The 23755-nt window shown below is 40.9% G+C and overlaps 1 protein-coding gene across 1 annotated transcript; it reads right to left on the bottom strand.

Annotated features, from left to right (window-relative positions):
• Positions 1-14: 14 nt before the first annotated feature.
• On the bottom strand, positions 15-13706 carry LOC124262945 (cilia- and flagella-associated protein 91-like). The gene is given in 20 exon segments (XM_046697559.1): positions 15-41; positions 90-217; positions 411-502; positions 1201-1349; positions 1464-1685; positions 3720-3866; positions 4963-5034; positions 5810-5926; positions 6331-6470; positions 6834-7016; positions 7354-7415; positions 7688-7783; positions 8122-8299; positions 10378-10562; positions 11107-11163; positions 11339-11428; positions 12220-12377; positions 12875-12905; positions 12907-12949; positions 13523-13706. Coding segments are annotated over 20 exon segments (2250 nt in total). The 5' UTR covers positions 13596-13706.
• Positions 13707-23755: the final 10049 nt, after the last annotated feature.

Consider the following 23755-nt stretch of genomic DNA (forward strand, 5'->3'; position numbering starts at 1 on the left):
GCAGTGATTGGTTTTCACAGGGCTTCAATCAACTCCTCCTCCTGCCCGGCGGTCAAGTCAATGTTAGTTGACATAAATAACTCCTCCTCCTGCCCGGCGGTCAAGAGTCGTGGGGCGGAGGAAGGAACAGCCTTGGCATTCATGTCAATGATCTCCTCTCCTTCCTTGTGGATTTCTTTGTGGGCAGCCAGCAAATACTTCCTCTGTTGTCTCCTCACTAAATCAGGGAGGTTCCAAATCACATGTTGAATCAGTCATTGTAAAAATGTTCATATTTCAGAAACCCAAATATTAATCATGCACTGAGATCATCAAAAGAAATTTTGGAGAAATTATTTTAGATGATGTTAAATATATATATATAGGATAAGTGGGTCTGACAGCAAGTTAAACAGGCTAGATGCTCTTACCTTTTTCTCTGACGGTTGTCTTCTGCACCTCTGGAAGGAGGAAACAGTGTACCAAGTCAGCCACAATCTCCTCCGAATCCAGCTGTGAACGTCTGAAAACACAATTACAATTGTATGTAATAGTAAGGCATAGTCATATGGATCAGGAAAATACAATTATGTGGGTCAAAGAAACAAATATTTGATAGGCAAGCACAAATGTGTGATAGAGAAGCATAATTATGTGTCATCTAGTGCGAGTGGGAGTATAGTTTTACACCGCTTCTAGCAATATTCAGCAATATCACGGCGGTGACACCAGAAATGGACTTCACACATTGTACCAATGTGGGGAATCAAACCCAGGCCTTTGGCATGACGAGCGAGCGTGTGTCATGAAAACACAATCTTGATTTAGGTAAACACAATCAAAGCTTTGTAGTACGAAAAAATCTGGGCCCCAGTCCACGAAGCAATCTTGGACCTAAGGTGATCATAATTCCCAATAGGTTTACAATTGTCGTAACACTAAGATTGCTTTGTGGACACAGAACCCTGGACTCAAGGCCACCACTGCTGTTGTCACCTGATACTGAAGGAGCACATTCCTACACCTGAAGTGAATGCTGTAAAACTTTTGTCAAATATAGAATTGTTTACAGCACACTGAATAAATATGAACACAAAACAAGTGGTACACAAGTTTGTTCTGAAAGTGGTGATTCTGGGGGCAGGTGCCCTTATAATGTGGGTGACTTAAACGGTGTATATTTCACTCCACTGTTTGAAGAATGGCGCGCTGTTAACTTACTTATCCTCAATTTCATATGCCACGTCGTTGATGGTGACGGCCATCTCCTGGATCTCCTGCCGGGCCTGTTGGTCGGCGGTGTTGTCGATGGAGCCGAGGATGATGTCCTCCAGGAAGGTGTCCACAGAGTTTTGATGCACTTTCACCGTCTGGGGACAGAAAAACACAGCTGCACGTCCACACCCATGTTCATGCCTCAGACACTTTTGCTGTTATTGTTTCACACAGGGTTGCTTTTGGCACCACTGAGGCTTTGTCCTCACCTGTTTAAAGATCTCATCTTCTTCTCGTCTCCTCCTCTCCTCAACCTGTCTCCTCCCACTCTCCTCCGCCTCCCGGATGCGCCGCTGTCTCTCGGCCAGCATGGAGAAGGCATGGATCCGCCTCTCCTCCTGCAGGCGTGTCAGCTCCTTGCTGAGGAAGTCAAACATATCCCCCAGACTGGAGCCCTCCACCTGGCTGAGTGCCTCATCCACCAGAGATTCCTGCATCAAACACAGAGGTCAGTCAAACATGTCTCCTGCATCATACACAGAGGTCAGTCAAACAAGTCTCCTGCATCACACAGAGGTCAGTCAAACATGTCTCCATCATACACAGAGGTCAGTCAAACATGTCTCCTGCATCATACACAGAGGTCAGTCAAACATGTCTCCTGCATCATACACAGAGGTCAGTCAAACATGTCTCCTGCATCATACACAGAGGTCAGTCAAACATGTCTCCTGCATCATACAAACACAGAGGTCAGTCAAACATGTCTCCTGCATCATACACAGAGGTCAGTCAAACATGTCTCCTGCATCATACACAGAGGTCAGTCAAACATGTCTCCTGCATCATACACAGAGGTCAGTCAAACATCAGTCAAACATGTCTCCTGCATCAAACACAGAGGTTAGAGTCAAACATGTCTCCTGCATCATACACAGAGGTCAGAGTCAAACATGTCCTGCATCAAACACAGGTCAGGGGCAAACATGTCCGGCATCATACACACTGTCATGACACAAGGATAGTAGTTTACACGATGAAGACCTGTCCATGAGAACAGTACCACAATAATACCACTAGTCTGTCTCACAGTCTGTGGACCACATTATTTCCCCTTGAAGCAAGTCTACATTTCTACAGGTTCAGGTTCTGAATCCCCCATCTCACTTTGGCTCCTTTTCAATTTAAAAGGAATTATTTGTTTCTATCAAAATTATATATATATTCAGAGACTAAGTATAATAATACCACTACAATCAACCGATTAGACATCTCCAATTATATAGTATATTGTCAGGTCCAGGGTATTTATAATAACAGAATGGAGGTGTGCTACACTGGGCAATCAAGGACGCAGACAATGGAGTCCACGGGAGAACAGTACCTAGCTAAGTGTTAACGGCACGACCCATGGCTCACCTGACTCAGTGCTCCATCCAGGAGTGAGATAACTACATGAACACAACTAGATTTACCCTGAGGAACCTTCAGCCACCATGTCCACCTACACTCTCTACCATATGCCGCAATACACAGACAATAGAACTCAATCACTTGGGCTTCATAATTAATTCACTGGATTTCCACCACTTCACGATCGATCGATCTCTACTGCATAATTGATCAAGTTCACCGCCTACTAGCCTGCTGCCACTGTCTGTCAGACAGGACTATTTCTCCATTCTAATCCAGACTGTGAAGTAATCAGGTAGACTGGTAATAAAGCACCAAAACAAAGGGAGACAACAAAGTTTGAAATATTGTCGGAAAGAAATAATATACATTCATTATTTATGGCTTGTCTTAAATATTTTCAGAGTGCTTGCTGGCAGCTAGTAGTGAAGAGCTCAGACTAAAAATAGGATGTGCTTCTATAATAACAATAACAACAACAATCATCATCATCATCATCATCATCATCATCATCATCATCATCATCATCATCATCAATCTGTTAGTGTTGTTGGATATAAATGTTTGTAGTTGTTGTTGTTGCTGTTGTTATATTAGCACGTCTTCATTGAAGTCTTAGCTCTTACCCTGTACAGAGGATTGGGGTTCAGCAACATTAATGGCAAATCAAGAGCGAGAGTAACATATTTTTTCCTACCAGTAGAGTGGGATGACATACAATCATGACATCCGGACCTCTGTGAGGTCTAGTTTAGTCAAGTATAGAGTACTGGTGATCTGTTGTGACCAAGGTTGGTCGTGGGAAATCAACATAAAAGTTAACTGTCTAACGGAAAAATGGCAGACACGTGTATTTCCCTGTCACCACAAGGGGAGACAACCAACTTTGAGGTTACAGAGACTTCTATGGCACATATAGGCCTCTTAAGGCCCAAGGTCACCCTAAAACCTTACCTACTACTACCCAATCTACCTACCTACCTATCTACCTACCTAGAGGCTTCTTGATTACTGCAATATAGGGTATGATGACACACAAACGTAACCACCCAACATCCCAGTCAACACAGCGTTCTCCCTGTTTCCTGTTTATCCCAAGGGAGACAACCCACCTTGTGCTCATGAAGCCTCCTCTGTCGCTGCAGAGCAATGGTGGCCTGCATCTCCTGTTTCTTGACGACCTGTTCCGCGTCCTGCAGTGCATGTGTGGACCGCAGCTCGTGGATCAGCTCCATCCTCTTCTCCTTGCCCTCGAACATCTGTACAACACAACCATGATCCATCACCTGTCTCACCTTGCCTGGGACAGACCCGGTCTTGTATTCTCTTTTATATATGGATATCAACAACTTCACATAGTCAGAAAACATAGACAAACACACTAAACCAGCGACATCCATCAGCACAGCAACACAAACTCCTATCACTCTGTTATCAGCAATGAAATAAAGTGAGCCAATCAGCTCACACTAATGGGAAACAAAAGAGAGAAAAAAACTTGACTTGGTTAGCCCTGGAATTACATGCAGTCTGTATATTTTACTGTAGGCAGAGTTTCACCCAACGATAGCATTACATCCGATATGCGTAATAAAATGCTTACAAGTCACAAGTCACAAGAAATGCATTCAAGTATGCCATGGGCCATCAGTTTGAAGCACAATAGCTACTTCAAGTGGCGGTGAGTGAGTTCAGTTTGAAGCCACACATAGCAATATTCCAGCTATATGGCGGCAAATACTTCAAGAGCTCTTTGGAAGTAATGAGTACCAGCCAGGTGATTCATTTTGATTCATCAGTAAAGTCAGAAGCTGACATCACCGAGGGTTGATAACCAGAGTTCTTTTCAGTGTTGGTTCCCTCCTGTTCACCTTGAAAATACCCAAATTTGTCCAATGAATCATACTGCTCACTGAGAACTCTTCACATGAATTTCACTTGATGTTCACATGATCTTCTGGTGTGTGTAGTTGGGGTTTCATCACAGAAATATTGTCTCTGGGTATGTTAGAAACCTACTTCTTCTAAGTCTGCTGTTTAGACACTGGGAACCTATGTTTTCCATGTTAATACAAATGTAACTACATGACTGGCACAAAAATACAGGGAGTTTTAGAATCCAGACGTTGACCAAACGTTATGCTGTTCAATTCATAAATAGTGACACTTGTATTCTGGACTTCATGAGAACATATACATGAAAACAGCCACCCAAACCGTTATTTATTTTCGACAGGGAGATATTTATCATTGAACTTGCTCCACTGGGTTGTCAATAGGTTCCTACTAAGAACTGGTGTCCTATTGGTAAGGTCCATGGGCAAGAAGTGAATGTGCCTTAACAGAAGGACTTACCATGTTCTGGATAGCTCGGCCTCGGATCACCTGCTGGAGGAAGATGGTGGCCAGCTCCCTCTCCTCATCCACCTGAAACATCATCAGCATTGTCTTTTTTATCATCCCTGTCATCATCATTGGTGGCAGCAACATAATTGTCATCACCATCACTTATCTACTTTCTATCATAACTGTCATCTCCATCATCATCATCATCATCATCATCATCATCATCATCATCACCATCATTTATCTACTTTCTATCACAACTGTCATCTCCATCATCATCATCATCATCATCACCATCATTTATCTACTTTCTATCACAACTGTCATCTCCATCATCATCATCACAACATTAAGTTTGCATACTTAAATTACAGCACACTCAGCAGTATACCAGTTAAAAATTTTCATAGCAGCCTGTAAATAACCTGGAGTCTGGACAAGACAATCCAGTGATTGATGGTTTGAGCATCGTCAGCTCTATCAGGGCACACTGACCCACCATTAACCAAGTCACTGACTACCCTATCGATTTAGTCGGCTCATCATGATGCTGGGGACTAATTCATTTCCATCTACATCAATGTCATCATCCATACATCAACATATTTACCGTAATCTTCATCATCATCATGATCATCACTGATTTAATGCATGTACATGACAGTATGTTTTGGGGAAAACATTCAAGACAGTAATGGCTGCTTTTACACTGGTTGCAGCAATGACAGTTTTGGTGAACACAGATGTGAGGCATTGGGACGTAGCATGACAAACACGTGCTCCAGAGACTACAGGGATCTCCTTCCCACAGGAAGAGGTAGTCAGGGAGAAAGATGTTAAGAAACAGAACTCCTACCTGTGATGGCACCTCCACAGAGGGTGTAGGTGGGCGAGGTACTGGCTTCTCAATCTTCTGGAGGAATCGCAGGGGTTTGGCCATCTCCTCCCCTCGGGTCTTGGCCTCCTTGATGGACTGGGGGACAAAAAGGAAAGACATGAATTGTGACTCAATATCTACACACACAATTCATTCAATAACTGGTCATCAGTAATACACAGGACTATTAGGCAGACTTTCTATATTGTCACTCTCTGTCAACACACCTACATCACTGAATCAATTGTCATTATCAATACTTGACTATGTTCTTCCATCCAACACATACAACCTCTTTGTGACTATGCCAAAATTCTAAATATTGGCATCTCTGGTTCTAATATTCACTTGAGGGACAACACCAATGTAATTTAGGCCTTGAATTTGGGGGGCTGAAAAAAATCATAACCAGGGCAAATCTGGGATTCAAACCCATGATCTCAGAATTCTGCCTCAAGTAAGGGACATAATTCAACACGTCCTCGCGGTCAGCCTCCTACCTCATGCATCTCCATCAGCTCCCTCTGTTGGCGGTACTTGCGCTTGATGAAACCGGCCTTGGTGACTGTCTTGGGTTTGGGGGCCTTCACCCTGGGCTGCATCACAAAGTCAGGCAGGGACGCCTCCAACTCCAACAACCCTGCAGGAGACAACAACACTGCTTACAACAGAGCTCCAACTAAGTTGCAGTATTCATAACATACACAAAATATATCACCAGTACTGTAGAACACTGCTGTAATCAGCATCCAGCTACATGAAGGTGGCCTGTAAAGAATCATGGCTAGATGAGAAACCAGTGATTGATATTGTCAGCAACAATTACAGTCTCACCACCCAATACACTGTTTCATTTCCAACAGCAAACAATTTGCTGGTGAACTGTTTAAACAGAGGATGCCCCAAGAAGAAAACAACATGTGAGGTTTAAGTTTAACTGTAATATCTCAATGTCTAAGGAAATATTTCCTTAATATTCTACATTAAGTAAACTGACACCAACCTTGGTATGTGGTGAGATGCCTGCTCTTCACAACAAACTGTTCCGAGCCACGGTCAATGAAGATACCAACCCGCGTCTTGGGTGCATAACTCTGAGACGCAAATTCGGAGTAGTCTTGAATGACGTCGCGGCGCTGAAGTTTCCCCTCAACATGCTCACGTTTACCAGTGAGCTTCCTGATCACTGAATTTAATAATAGTCATAACAATGAGAACAACTGTAACAAATTCAGTCCTTGTGATCACTGTATCCTTAAAAGCTAAGAAATTAGCAGAGTATGAAAGTCAAAATGCTTCTTGATAAGGTCTGCAATCATAGCCTTCTAGATATCCATTTGCGAAAATTCCACACAAATTCTGTTTCCTAAGGCAAAAACATAGCTGTATTACAGTGGGGACCTCAAAAATGAATATTGACAAGTCACCTGCATATCTCAACAGTAACTGATTGTGGCTTGATGGAAGGTGCCGCTCCAACGTTATTTTGCTTAAGCTTCTTTTCTTTTTACAGTGATACCTACTTTTGATGTGCTCATTCCTGATTTTCCTTACACGGTGTTCTTTCTCTCTCTGTTTCTTGGACCTAGGAGAAAATTGAGATGGCAAATCAGTTCCACATGAAGGGAGACAACTGCTTCATACTCAACAAATTATCTCCCTTTTAAACATGATCATTACTATAACAGATTGCACTTCATCATGGTAAATAATATATAAAATACCAAGGACTGGTAGTTACAATGCTCCATCAGTAAAACAATAATTGTTAAATGTAAATTTTGGTTGAATTGTCCAGGGTCTATTTGAAATTATCCATAAACCGGAAGTATTGTTGTATTTATGAGTAGAACTGACCAGAGTTTATCGAGTCTCTTAACGTTGAGCTCCTGATGGTTCTCCTCCCTGTGTTTCAGCAGCTTCTTCAGCACCTCCAGCCTCGCCTCCTGCAGTCTGAACACAATGTCATGTGTGAGTAGTTTCCATGGCAACAGTAGAAACAGTTTGTTTATGAATACAGTGAGTAGCTGCAAAGGCTAAAACTGCTGGGAAAAGGAATCAAATACTGTCATGGCTAGATTGGAACAGCGGTTCACAGCAGCATGTGGAACCAACCAGAACTGTTTGGGACAAGTATTAAAGTTTTCTGCTCTTGTACACTAACAAAGTAACATGGCTAGCTTAATAATTTCCTAACTTATGGATGGGGCAGTAACTATACAGTTGGTTAAAATAACAAGGTAGACTTGAAATCAGTAATGCCAAAGTCTCTTTGCAGATTCCTTCCTTACTTTTCAATCTCCTGTTCTCTCAGTGCCCATTCCTTCGTCTCCATCTCATCCATCATGCGACGTCTCTTTTCTAGCTGTGATGTGTCACTCAAGGGCGGCAGAGTTGCCTCCCATGCCCGCTTAGCTCGTGCTCGTTCTATCATCTCAACCTCAGCAAGCCCAGCTGGGAGACCTCGACCTAAGCAGATTCCAAGATGTCACACTGAGTGTTACACTGAGGTACCATTACAGTAAGTCAGTGAATTACATCCACTATTGTCTAGTGTGTTATGCCTGCACTGTAAGTGTGTGAGTTTATACTTCATATCACATCGGTAATAATTCAGCCCTATCGTGATGAGGGCCTGCACTGTAAGTGTGTGAGTTAATACTTCATATCACATCGGTAATAATTCAGCCCTATCGTGATGAGGGCCTGCACTGTAAGTGTGTGAGTTAATACTTCATATCACATCGGTAATAATTCAGCCATACCGTGATGAGGGCCTGCACTGTAAGTGAGTGAGTTAATACTTCATATCACATCGGTAATAATTCAGCTCTATCGTGATGAGGGCCTGCACTGTAAATGTGTGAGTTAATACTTCATATCACATCGGTAATAATTCAGCCCTATCGTGATGAGGGCCTGCACTGTAAGTGTGTGAGTTAATACTTCATATCACATCGGTAATAATTCAGCCCTATCGTGATGAGGGCCTGCACTGTAAGTGTGTGAGTTAATACTTCATATCACATCGGTAATAATTCAGCCCTATAGTGATGAGGGTTTGCACTGTAAATGTGTGAGTTAATACTTCATATCACATCGGTAATAATTCAGCCCTATCGTGATGAGGGCCTGCACTGTAAGTGTGTGAGTTAATACTTCATATCACATCGGTAATAATTCAGCTCTATCGTGATGAGGGCCTGCACTGTAAGTGTGTGAGTTAATACTTCATATCACATCGGTAATAATTCAGCCCTATCGTGATGAGGGCCTGCACTGTAAGTGTGTGAGTTAATACTTCATATCACATCGGTAATAATTCAGCCCTATCGTGATGAGGGCCTGCACTGTAAGTGTGTGAGTTAATACTTCATATCACATCGGTAATAATTCAGCCCTATAGTGATGAGGGTTTGCACTGTAAATGTGTGAGTTAATACTTCATATCACATCGGTAATAATTCAGCCCTATCATGATGAGGGTTTGCGCTGTAAGAGTGTGAGATAATACTTCATATCACATCGGTAATAATTCAGCTCTATCGTGATGAGGGTTTGCACTGTAAGTGTGTGAGTTAATACTTCATATCACATCGGTAATAATTCAGCCCTATCGTTGATGAGAGTTTAGCTGTAAGTGTGTGAGTTAATACTTCATATCACATCGGTAATAATTCAGCCCTATCGTGTGATGAGGGTTTGCACTGTAAATGTGTGAGTTAATACTTCATATCACATCGGTAATAATTCAGCCCTATCGTGATGAGGGTTTGCACTGTAAATGTGTGAGTTAATACTTCATATCACATCGGTAATAATTCAGCCCTATCGTGATGAGAGTTTGCGCTGTAAGTGTGTGAGTTAATACTTCATATCACATCGGTAATAATTCAGCCCTATCGTGATGAGGGTTTGCACTGTAAATGTGTGAGTTAATACTTCATATCACATCGGTAATAATTCAGCCCTATCGTGATGAGGGTTTGCACTGTAAATGTGTGAGTTAATACTTCATATCACATCGGTAATAATTCAGCCCTATCGTTATGAGGGTTTGCACTGTAAGTGTGTGAGTTAATACTTCATATCACATCGGTAATAATTCAGCCCTATCGTGATGAGGGCCTGCACTGTAATTATGTCCTGACCATCAATGCCAGACTTCAATATTCATGTTTGTCCACTTGCCTCAGACTATTATACAGTGTGAGATAAATACAATTCCATTACGCTGATCCAAATTATTTGATGATCCAAATTTGACAGTCCTGATTCTGAACCAGCTCTGAGGACTAGGAATAGATGATGCTCATTATTCCGTGGCCATGTTTTAAAGATGACATTTTATACTCCAGGACACTTTCATTACCACATATTTGTTTTGGAAATCACTGACAAAGCCACAAGTCTCTAACAAACAAATCAGTGGCCATCTATCCCTTATATCCTGATGAAGTGAGAGTTTGTGAGAGTGTCAAGGTATGCAGTGCAAGTTTGGAGAATTTGGCCCCCCCTGTCAGTGGTTACACCAGTGTCCAACTCACCATACGACAATGTAGCCAGGGTCAGCAGTTCAGGCGCCTCCCCAGGCCTCACCACATATTCAGGGGTGTAGGGGTCAGTCTGAGCCTCAGAGTCACGATAATCGGTCTGTGTCTCCACGGTTTTCACCAGAGGTGTCGGAGGTCGCTCCATCTGGGCCTGGTCAGGACCAGCCAGGGGATCTTGTCTAGCAGGGAAACCAATCATTTCTTATGAAATTGGTCAATGTTGTCATTAAACTTTTAACAAATGTAAACAGGGGTCATTGTGATAGCATGGTCAAATATTGTTAAAAGAACTGGGGATATGTTCTACCCTGGAATCCCCATTGAGAGAGACATGCATGGGGTACAAGGAACTGCAGTGGACACTGGGACAGCATGGTGTAGTAGGGACCTGTACAGCCCCGGACAACCCACAGGGACAGCATGGTGTAGTAGGGACCTGTACAGCCCCGGACAACCCACAGGGACAGCATGGTGTAGTAGGGACCTGTACAGCCCCGGACAACCCACAGGGACAGCATGGTGTAGTAGGGACCTGTACAGCCCCGGACAACCCACAGGGACAGCATGGTGTAGTAGGGACCTGTACAGCCCCGGACAACCCACAGGGACAGCATGGTGTAGGGACCTGTACAGCCCCGGACAACCCACAGGGAAATAAGAGCAGGGACCTGGGGAAGTATTCCACTTGGAATCCCCAGCAAATGTGAAAACACTGTTCTCTACCTTGATGTGGCTAGCAGGACTTCAGGAGGAACTTGCTGCAGAAATGGGATGATCGGTCTGAAATAGAAGAGACATACTTCAGAAGACTGGTGACACATGCATTTGCCAGACTGTATGACCAAATGACTAATTCTAGAAGAAACATATGCTCATATTGTCTTGATGTTACTCTTTACAACGGAATCAGGACAAACCATGGACTAGTATTTATGAGATATCAGATCCAGCTTACCTCTTGAAGAATTTGTATCTGTTTCTGCCAGCAACTTCAGCATTGGCAAAATGCTTTGAAGAAACTTGCACAGATGGGTCATAGTTGAACCTAAACAGAGAAACAGCTGCACTAAACGTACAGGAACAATACCTGCATACTCAACAAGGCATGTGATACACATGCTAACTGGGGACTGTCTAGACCACTGGGTTCTGTTTCATCATCCTCATACCCAGTGTCATCAAATGTCAGCAATAACTTAACATAACACTTTTTATTAACAGAACTGGGTCCTGATCCACAAACTGTTCTTGGTGCTACGAGATTCATAAGCCTATGATAAACTATAGAGTTACGACAGTAGTGTGACAAACACTTTGTGGAGCGGGACCCAGTTCATTTAAATCAAGGGATGGTTACTAAATGTAACAGTGGTAGAGAGAAGTTTACTATTACCACAAATTCCTTACGTTCCAGGATTCTTACTAATACAGAAGTACATTATAAACTGTTATTGATTGGTATTGATATACATGATATCAACAGACACTTAGGTGATATTCTCAATCAACATCACACCATGAAGTGTTGCATAGGTTGTAAATTGTGGTATTTTGTGACAGACTTCTGTTACTCAGTCGGGAGAAATTATCAATATTAGCATGATTAGACTTGAGCACTGGACCACCATTTAAATCTTACAACTGCTCATTGTGAGGATTTACTCAACAGCGACAATAGGCCAGTGTCAGTGTCAAACACTCTCAACAATAAACCAATCAACAACCCTACTTCCACTGAGAGATTCTATTTTGGTGTGTTCTAACATCAATTTGATTTTCACAATAAGCATTGTAAACAACTGAAATTCCGTCTCAAAATTTGGTAGATTTCCTCACGTTGTGTATCTGATGAGAGCTTCTCGCTGCTGGTCTGCGTAGCCACGCCACTGTCGGGAGATAAACTTGGGCACAGGGTCAGTCACATCCAGGCGCATTCCAAACCTTGGGTGATGACGGAGCTCGCTGAACATCGTCTTGTAGTTGGGCACACGTTTCTGAAGGGAGATTGTTATACTAGAGTTCACATAAAGCACATCACAGGAAGAGGAGGAGCATCATGCATTGTGACAAACTTTGAGAGGAGCTAAATATAATGTGTTCACATTTTATCCCATTCTCAGTTAAAAAACAAACCAAAATCTTCCCAAACTCATATTTGACACAAGCTATTTAAATGAGCCATAAATTTCATGAATTGTTGTGATTTATTTATTTTGCTTCAGTTCATTGTGTCTTTGGGAACATTTCAGACAAAAAAAATGCCCTCATGCAAAACCCTCATAATTACACTGATGACAACAACAAAAATATGTAGTTAGTCTTGATAAGGATGACGACCCTCAGTGTGTGTAGGATAATCTTGAATGACAGCTAAACACTGGCAAAATTCAATCTTGGGTAGGAGCAATTTTACAGTAATTACACACATGAACTTAAACATATCAAAATTCTTTCAACAGAATTGCAGCTTGCTGATGTTCATTGTACTTACAACCCTGTCTGTGCTTGTGTGGGCTTTAAATGGCCCTGGCATGATCTCTCTCACTAGCCAGCACATAGTGGCTATCTGCAAAAGGAAACAGTAACAATGAATGAATCTAGTTTGGTGTCATCTTAAGGCAAGGAGAGTTTAACAGTGGTTCACAATTATTACACAATCAGCTGGCATGTGTTTTCAAAAGACAATTATAGTTGTACATGTAATCACTGCATCTCTATGTCCATATCGATACTATGAAATTCAGATTGGTATATGTTGTCACTGTTGAGTTTTGTTTAGTGCATTTCGAGTGGTACGATATTTCTCCACAAATAAACCTGTAAATCATACTTCTGCAACACTGACATGGAAGTCAAAGGAGACGACACTGCGAAAAGATTACTGATGTCCCATTTCTGAAGAAAGTTACCTGTAACATTGACATCGCTTCGGTGATCTATCTGTTCATTCGTTCAAATTAAATTCATAGCTTTGACGAAATCGGATTATGACAGTATGGCGAACGTCTTTATCGCATTCTTATTTAACAGAACCATAAATGGTCCAAATTGTCTGAAAGCGGGTGGTAATAAATGCAAACACCGTAAACAATGGACTGTCAAACTTAAACTGGAATTCTATTAAAATCTAAATACATACCATACAGGTAATCGTGGGTCCTGGATGGATTAGCATTAGATTTCCCACGCAGTGTTTGTGTTTGAGTTGCCATTTTAATGTTTTCGAAGTACTGTTACTGTAGAATTTCACGCATATCGTAGCCTCGAAGTATGTCCAGCCATTATCCACAAACAAGATGGCGGTGATTACGCCGTCCCCATGGTGACACCGAAATCTCGTTTGTGTGGGACATTTCAATCGTGTATGTTAAGATTTCATGTGGGGTGTATTTATCATATATCTTAAAGACACACTAGAAAAAGGTGGATTACATTTCAAATGATACCCAACTGCAGTCAAAAGGGATAAAGTGGTTAAACTGGTTCTACTATTAGTTCGCGTAGCAAGCTTTGCGTTCTCAGGCAGACATGAGCCCAGTCGCACGATAACGTTTCACCAGTAATGCGCGCGTTTGTGGTGTTCCGATCCCATTATTCGCCCCCTGTGACAATTATGGATTGCTGAAGACCAATTCTAAATCATATATGTTAATGTACTGCTACTACTACTACTCCTACTATTACTACTACTACTACTACTACGACGACGACGACGACGACATCAATATAGAAAGTATTGCGAGCAAGCTATCATGGTTTAAATCGCCCTCTCTAATCATATAAAATGTGCTCCTTTTATACATTCAAACACAGTCCTCAGGAAAGAAGAAAGGCCTGATTTCTGACTCAAACTATTATGTTTTCCGTGTGTGTGTGTGTGTGTGTGTGTGTGTGTGTGTGTGTGTGTGTGTGTGTGTGTGTGTGTGTGTGTGCGTGCGTGCGTGCGTGCGTGCGTGCGCGCGCGCGCGCGTGCGATGTAGAAATAACAACAAAGCTGTTGTTCATGTTTTTGCGATGTTGGCGACGGACAAATTGTCATAAAAATGTGCAACATTCAATCATGTAAGTTGCCTTCTGTTTGAAAGAACCTTGTCACTGATCATATTCCAAATTCATGCTCATCCGTTGGCCCGAGACTACCACATTCTGCTAAGGACAACTAAGAGAACAATCAAATGTCGTCATCGACAAGTTGCTTTTGAAGGCAGTCATTCTGAAGTAGTTTTGATACTTCGAACTGGAACTGAATATAACTGACAGAAAATGTAAACAAAGTAGAGTATATACTCTGAGATCGGATGAAATATAAGGTGTCCACGCATCTTGTGGACTGGTCCACGTATGTATAAGACTGCGTCCATCTTGACAGAGGCGGGTCAGGTTTCAGATTTCATCTTTAACATTTGGACATTTTGTGTGACAGATGTTGAAGTTAGCAAACACCGAACTACCATACCACATGTTCTTACCAGTATCTGTCTCTTACTTCCCTTGATTTGATTTGAACATATTTTATTCACAAGTGACCGGGGGTAGGGAACAAGTTATCCAACGTAAAATACCCGCTCCTTACATACATGCATTTTATACATCTTAAGAAGGAATAGAGAGAAAGTATAAGAAAGTTAAGGAGAAAAGAGAGGAAGGGATATAACGTATGTGTTCACTCAAAAACGTTTTCACTGATATACATATATAAAAGTTTATACACATTTGAAAACATATTTCTTCTGTTGAACATTCATATCTGGACTTCCAAGTAACATTAATGACAATGTCATGGAGAGTCACGTTTTACAATACTTTTCAAATTAAACATAATGTCTCTCTTTCAATGTTATACATTCCCATTCTAGTAGGAAGTGATGTACATTTCCACAAGCATAGCCGCAGTACCAAGAAACAGAATATTTCAACAACAAAAAACCGTTAGACGTACACATAAGAAACTTTGTACATTTCACAAAATTGTTAACATGCAAGCTCCTGATTATCTCATAAACTTACTTCCATCTACTGATACTATTTCTCAATACAATTTGCGTAACAAGTTTTATTTGGCTATTCCAAAGTTTCGAACCACAGTTCTCCAAAAGTCATTAATTTTATCTATGATTGTGCATATTTACGGAATAACCTCTCCCCCACAATAAAATGTACCAATTCCTAAATATTTCCTATTTGGTGAAAGGAAGATTAATATCCTACACACTAAGTTAAAGAACCACTAAACTTTGTTTTTTGTTACTCTTTTAACCATTACATATGAAAGATTTGTGGTTAGTCTTATGCGGAACACCAAATTTATTCTTTAAAAACTTGTGGTTAATTAATACCGAGCGATTAAAAGTGGCCAAAAAGTCGCCTGCTTCTCTCTCGCCCGCCAACGAAACCACAGACAGGTTACGTAACTCTGTCGCCAGAGCACTGCAGTGACGTCATATGAGGAACGATTTTCAGTTAGTTGTATAGAAAGTGTGTAGCATGCTCATCATTTTGATGATTTCTCGACATCAACGAGGACATGCTGAATCGTTGCTTTGTCGTCAATTGCTCCTAGGTGTCGGGCGATGGTGTCCCCATGCACAGATTTCCACAGGACCCCGCAGTTCGTGCTAAATGGGTTATGTTTGTGAGTGCGAAACGAGCGTTGTGGAAGCCTGAAACGATATCTTACTTGTGTTCAGATTGCTTCACGGAAGTTAAAGAATCAAAACTACTTACTAGTTGTAGTAAAATATGTATATGATTGATGACCATAAAGATTTTCCATGACACAACTTGTAACATAACGATTTCTTCCTCGGAAGCGAGGTTGTGGTCGAAGTAACAATAATATTGTAAGTAGTATTATATTGACACCCACCTCGCTGCCAGGAGAGAAATTGTTATGTTATACGCTATGTCATGCAAAATCCTATTGGCCATCAATAAAATAAATATTTTACTACCAGTAGAAAGTAGTTTTGATTTTGTAACTCGGTGAAAACAAACCTAAATAGCATTTATCCTCAGACTGGCGGATGTTCCGGACAGGGCGCCGCCATTTTTGAAAATCGTAAAGTCTGTTAGAATTAATGAGATTATAGTTTGTTTTCATCAAGTTAGAAAATCAAAACTACTTTCTACTCGTAGTTAAATATGTATTGGAATCATAACCAAACGGATTTTGCATGACACAACTTATAACATAACGATTTCTTCCACGGAAGCGAGGTGGGTGTCGAAGTGACAATACTGCGCGGTAAATGTCTTGCTACATTCACATGGTTAATGTCCACTCACCAGTATGTAGATACTAGTCAATGTACGTCTTTATATTTGGTCTTATAATCCTACTAATATTTTTATTATACTTGTATGCATTTTGAAACTAAATAAAAAGCAGACGATCTGCTGATACTTATAGTGAATTTATAACAAAACTGTAATAGCTAGACATTTTATAGTTTGCCAATGTGAATCATAATCCGCACACACACCCTAGTGTATGTTGTCTGTCTCATTACACTTCACGGCGAAAACAATGATTCTGTTGACTGCTACGACAAATGAATAAAAACAAAATGCAAATATTAAAATTAAAACAGATTAAAGTTATAGGAACAATATCAGGCCATTACCTTGTTTGAGGAATGTATCCATCAATATCCACAAAACTGTTCCAAATGATGTGTCTTTTAACAGTTTAATATACGAAAAAGTGATCAATCTTTTCAGGTATTGGTGTATAGTCTCATTGGTCACCCAAGATAGCACACCTGGCAACTAATTGCATAATGTCCGCCTTTCTTTAAAAACAGTAATTTAGTTAGCCAATAATGGGCAATCAATCAATGTATTGCCGGTTAATCCTTTGAACGAAGCACGTTGTTTTTACGCAGACACCGACACGACAGAGTGTATTCAGTATAGATTAGTAAATTTACATACATAAACACTACCTTTTGACAATTCCGCTGTGTAAGATAAAAGTAATTAATCAATCAGCGTGTTATCGGTTAATCCTTTGATCGATGTTTATAATGTTGAATATTTACTCCAGACACAAGAAATGCCAAATGGGAACCTTTGTCGGGTAATCTAAGTGTGTTACCACTAATTATACCTGTTATAAATTCATTAACTGACCATCAAGGGAATGATGACAAATAACATGTGTAGGTTTATACCACCTAACACGGGTTACAACAAGGGAGTATTAATTGCTGTATTGCATGTGAAAACTTATGGGCCGACACTGTTTTGAGAATACAAACAGATTTTTACATGACATGATTAAATATCGAGGTAAAAAACACAGAAATGGGATCAATTTAGATCAGTCATTATACAAATAGGGCCTAACGACACCAATCGATTTTGACAGAATCGTCTATGAAAACAAGTTGTAACTCGGAAACTAGGCAAAGCAGGAGACAAAATAAAATGACAGTAGATTGTGAGAACATATAGCTTTCATTTTCCACAACAATTGTCACGATTTCAGGTTTATACAAGCCTGTAAACAAGATAATTTACCCCCTAAAATGTAGATGAATTCTGCATCGGCCCTCAAAGCTATTCCTCATATGACGTCACAGAGACGCGCCGCTCTGATTGGTTGAAATTTCGTTCGCGGGTGAGAATTGTGCACTGTTGTCAAAAAGGTCGATTTAAGTCAATTAAAGGTCGAAATGAGTAGTTTTAATGACGGGGTTTCATTTATAACGATGCCAGTTAGTGATTTATGTATTTGTACCCCCTAGGGTTTATGTGACCTTTAAGACATTTATGCAGTTCTTTAAATGCTGATCTTTTCCGTGTCAATTTATCTGAAAGTAAAGCTTGCCATTGTGGTGCTCCGGGAAGATGCCAATCATATCTTTCAAAAATGTCCAAAGTATGTCAGCTCCCGGTTTGATTTGATACAAGGCTTTTAAATCCTAAAAGTTAGCTTAGACATTAACACCATTTTGTACAGCAGCCTTAGCCTGCCACAAACTATAAATGAAAATATTTTTAGTCACGTCCATAAATACATTGTACGTAGTAAGCGCTTCAATCAATGTATAATATGTCTTGCCTCTGTTTATTGTCCATTACATGTAATCTTTCCATGTAATTGTCGGGAGGGGGCTTTAATAAACATTACTCCCGCTCTTCACTCACTTCATTGGCTTCCCGTCCACTACCGCATAAAATATAAAACTCTACTGCTTGTTTTCAAAAGTATCCATGGTCTAGCTCCTCAGTACCTCTGTGATCTGTTCCACCGTTATACGTTCCCTCCGATCAAATGACCAGTGTCTTTTGACAATTCCTGTGCCTAGGACAAAATCATATGGTGACAGGTCACTCGACTGGCCCTCATCTCTGGAACAATCTTCCATCCCACCTCAGAACACAACCAGATTTTGCTGTTTTTAAATCAAATCTAAAGACTTGTCTCTTTGCTGAAGCATTTGAACTCTATGTGATATCAATACCATCTTAGAGCCATAGCGCCTTTGAGCGGTTTGCGGATATTGGCTATACTAGTGTATGTATCAACATCAATAATAAGTTGAATAACTTGCATGCGCGGATCCAGAGAGGGTGGGGGGTGGGGGGGTTTGCACAACCCCCCAAGAGTGTATCAAATGTACTACATGTTTTATGCCCAGGGTTCCGAGGATTGGGGTGCAAACACACACGCACGCACGCACGCACACACACATACATACCACCCCCAAACGAAAATCCTGTATCCGCCCCTGACTTGTGTCCAATCCCTTTCAATACTGAATAAAATATGTTCAAACAAATAAACAAACAATCTTTCAAATCGAAACGATATAGGTCATAGTTTAGCTGACAAGTCATATATCCTATATATCTTACTTCCCTTACAGGCTTAGGGCGTTGGTCATTTGTCGAGTTAAGAACCACAGCGGCAACCATACGCCCTTGAAGATGGGTGGATTTACCTCCCTTTACCTGCTCGTGCGCCCATATGTTCGTTTTCGAACGAAATATACATGTGATTTTACATACACGTAAAGTACGTTAACATATCTGAAAGACATTGTCGAAAACAGTGCAGACGAACTTTTTAACACTGTGGAAAATCAATGCAATAAATTATACAATAAATAAATATTACAGCGCTTCTTCAATTCATTGGTGTATAGAATTTAACCAACACATACTTGTAGTCTCTGACAGTATTGTTATCAGATATGAATGTTGTATCATCTACCGTAGTTTATTTATCAGTGACGAATTTCGTGTGTTTAAAATATTTGGTATTGAAACCACGTTCATACAAGCATCGGTCCACCGTGTATCATGCTGTAAGCCGGCGTTAGGTGTTGCAATCAGTCTAAGTAAACTTAGGCTCAGTATTATTCGTTACACTGCTACTCAGTATCAGGGATAATCTACAACAGGGCCCTTATATAGTCTCCCTGACTGTATCAGTATAGCAATAGGGATCGCATCAGTGAGTGATTTGGCTTTTAGTAGTATAACAACAATATCACGACAGGGGACACCGGAAATGGGCTTCACACACTGTATCGATGTGGGGAATCGAACCCGAGTGAACGCTTTAACCACTAGGCTACCCTACCGCAGCAGGGATTGTATCAACAGTAAATCCGAGTATAACCGGGTATACAGCACAAGTTGGCTACATATGGAAAGCCTTAATTCCCACCAATGTGAACAAAATACAGAAAATCTCAGTCACAGTAACTGTCCCTTTCCACTTACATCAGCTCCGCTTGAAACCGGATGAAGACAGATAAATGCTGTAGGAGATGTGTTGGCAATATTCCAGCCAGGTGACGGCGGTTTGTAAATAAGCAGGTGTGTATTCGTGGACCAGACAATCTTGGTGAAGTACTCGATTTATTTATTTTGTATGGTTTATCGGGGCATGCAGTCTGCCATACAGACCCTGAAACAAACATATCCAATACAGCACATGCAAATCTATAATATTTTCAAGTCTAGAAAACTGCAGTTTCAGGAAGTGAAGAAGGTCTGGTCCTTGTTATATTTTGAGATGGATACGAAATCTGAGGAACTGGCTTCACGGGAGTGATCAATATTGGGATTTGAGCGTGACAAGAAAGGTTGCCTTTGCAGCGCAACGCTGTCATAAAATCCGCGTGGATTGTCTCCCCTACTCCAGAGATCACCTCAGTGGGCACGCTCCTGAAGCAAGTCAAACGTGAGGTATTTCCTTTGTGAAGAAATACTTGCCGACAACAGATAAAAACTTCTCCAGACAAGATGAATCTGAAAAGTAGGACGAATGGTTATTATCGTTGTCATCCATGTGTGCAATAATAATCACCACCAACAGACGTTCAGCTCCAGAAACGCACACCACGCTTTCAGGCCCGCTACACATGCGTTTATACTTATTGCTGTTTACAATGAAGTCAGCACCCATCAACCTTATAAACCTCTAGCCCACCTGCCTGATCATTTCAAGTTTCATGTAAACTCACTTAAGGACACCAATGCAGGTGTGTCTCAAAGAAAACGTTTTGGGGTTTTAAGAAAACGTTTATCCATTCTAATCTTTAATCTGAGCCTCGGGGTGTTAGCCATAGTTGGTACTGGCGTTTAATAAAATATATACCTATTTTGTGGTGGTTATTGAATGACTTACTGAATTAATTTGGCTAGTGGGCTGATAAATTATCACTCTCTAACGCTACTTCTTGTCAGAATGCACTATTAATTGAACGAGAAAGTCTTGTTCCATAAAGGGATATCACGGTGTTAAATTGTCGGTCACGTTCCCTATACATCGAGATACGATCAAGGAAGAGAGGGACCTGTACACTTGTCACCCATTTAGATATACCTGTTTAGGTATATAGTGGTATTGTATGGTTACGAGACAATTCCATTTTCGGAATATATATGTGTTGATGTTTTCTAAGTTTGACATATAAAGTGAGCGAGTTTGTTTAGTTTTACGCCGCTTTTCGCAATATTCCAGCAATATCACGGCGAGGGACACCAGAAATGGGCTTCACACATTGTACCCATGTGTGAATCTGAGCCGGGTCTTCGGCGTGAGGAGCGAACGCTTTAACCACTAGGCTACCCCACCGCCCCTGATATATAAAAGCAAAATGAAACATGTTTAATTGATTTCGTAACAGCATACACATACATTAGAAAATGACAGAATATTGAGAATATGTCCCTAGTGGGTTGTGATATGTGTGTTCTGATATCAACTGTATACAAACAAGTCGAATATACCAACACGAGTCGATAAATATAAATGTTTTCTGAAAAATGTTCACAGACACACACACACACACACATATTTATTTATTTAATATACATCATCCCAGATCATTCTTCCAACTGGCAAACTTTGTCAACAATAACCAGGGCCCCGTTTCACGAAGCTCTCGTAAGCCTAAGATCTTGTAACTTTTCTCTTGCATTCGTACCTCCTATACTGTAACAATGACTTACGACAGTCGTATCGCTACGGTAGCTTTGTGAAACGGGGCCCAGTGTCTTCGGTGTGAAAACTACATACAGATCACCGGCTTCTGTGACAGAGGGATAAGAGACGTCATTGTATTGTGACGTTATAGTAACAATGACGTCACAATGTTTTCTGTGGTTAAATAGTTTTGAAAAATAAAACATATGACCGTCAGGAAACTCGGGAGATAAATGGCGTCCCCTATTTCACTAAAGGGGATTGGGTGGTCAGCATCGATGACTCGGTGATGGAGCGTCATGGGGTGCCGATGACGTTGATCGCTGCTCATGTTGTCAAACGTGGTTTGCATGTCCTACAATCGATTATTTACAGGCCGCTGTAATGTTGACTACTGACTGACAATGGCTTGAAAGCATTTCATTCACTAATATTGAATGAAAACAACATATTAAACGTGATTGCTTTAATTGGGAAATGTCTAGAACTGACGCTCTAGACTTGCCAAACATTCAATGGTTGAGTTCTCATTTATTCTGCAGGGTCTTGTCGACAGACTACACCCCTGGCGCTTGAGTGAGTGAGTGTGTTACACTGAACATTGTGTACGATATAGGAGTTATATTTGAGTCAGTTTGCAGCCTGGATATTTGTGTGTGTGATACCCCCCACGGCGCCGGGCCTGGACGGGCATTTATCACTATAAAATCACTATTGGCTGTAGAAGACATCTGGGATATAGCTGTCAAACTCGTCAACTGTTCAACACATGTCGCCGAAGAGACGTCGGGTTGTATATATTCTGGTAAATAATAACAAGGTCCATTTCATACTGGAATAACTTATACTAGTTGCATTATCGCACCTCAAACATGATGCATTGTCAGTCTTAGACTGACATTTGTTCGCAGAAATATTATTTTTTCATTCATTTTGTTTTCAGAAGTAGAATACAATATAATGTACAGAATAAAGAAAGGAACCCAGATCAGTTATTAATTTCAGAGCTGAGGCAATATAGACTTGGACAAACATTCTTAACTTGCGTTTAACCTCTTTTTCTTAAAGTTATTTTCTTCTGCCTGGGAACCAGAATATGTGGGACACTATACCACCACGACAGGCAGTCTTACGTCACAATGCATAACATTCGCCACCACTCGCCCCTTTCCGTAGCTGCAAGAAGGCCTGTCCGGGAATAACACGACTTGGTCGTCAATGGCGTGATTGCGTAACTTCAAAGTGGTAAAAAACCAAATAATTACAGGTTCGAATCCAAGATACTACAAGGTTTGTCTGAGCCACACTGGTACCCAGCTTCTGGAGGATTTGTCCGTAGAGTAGACTAACGACTAGTCCCTGAAATGAACATATTTTACAGAAAACAAAGTTCATAGTTAAAAAAAATAAAATATAACGAAAAGGAGCCCTGAGACTTTCTTCATTTTTTAGAGACCCTGAAATCTAGACTTGCCACATTTTCTAGACTAGCGTGGGCTTTCTTGGATATGTTTGCTTCAATGTCTGTATGACGGACTATCCGTAGAGATAAACACCCAAGACCAGCATGTCCCATAGAGATGACACACCGTATCGTCAGTCACTGGAGTCGATTCTTTTGAGGACTCCGTTATCTAGATGGGATATTGCTGAGTACGGCGTAAAACACCATCAACTCAGTACAAGCAAGTTTAAATGTAATATTGATAGGTGAAGGAACATTTTTATGTAAAAGATGACTGTTTTGTCCTTTAATCTTCCCATTTTCCACTTGAAGAATGAAAGAAATACTGGAAAGTTGAAATGCATGAACTTCGGAAAATAAGTCCTAGATAGGTTTGAGAGCGTCATATTTTTCTCTGTCGCCAAGTACTCATTTATGGGAAAGTTAGCAAATGAACTGATTAGCACGCGTCAAACGTTGAG

This window comes from Haliotis rubra, unplaced genomic scaffold, assembly GCF_003918875.1.
Source record: "Haliotis rubra isolate DU_JTF1 unplaced genomic scaffold, ASM391887v1 Scf860, whole genome shotgun sequence".
NCBI lineage: Eukaryota > Metazoa > Mollusca > Gastropoda > Lepetellida > Haliotidae > Haliotis > Haliotis rubra.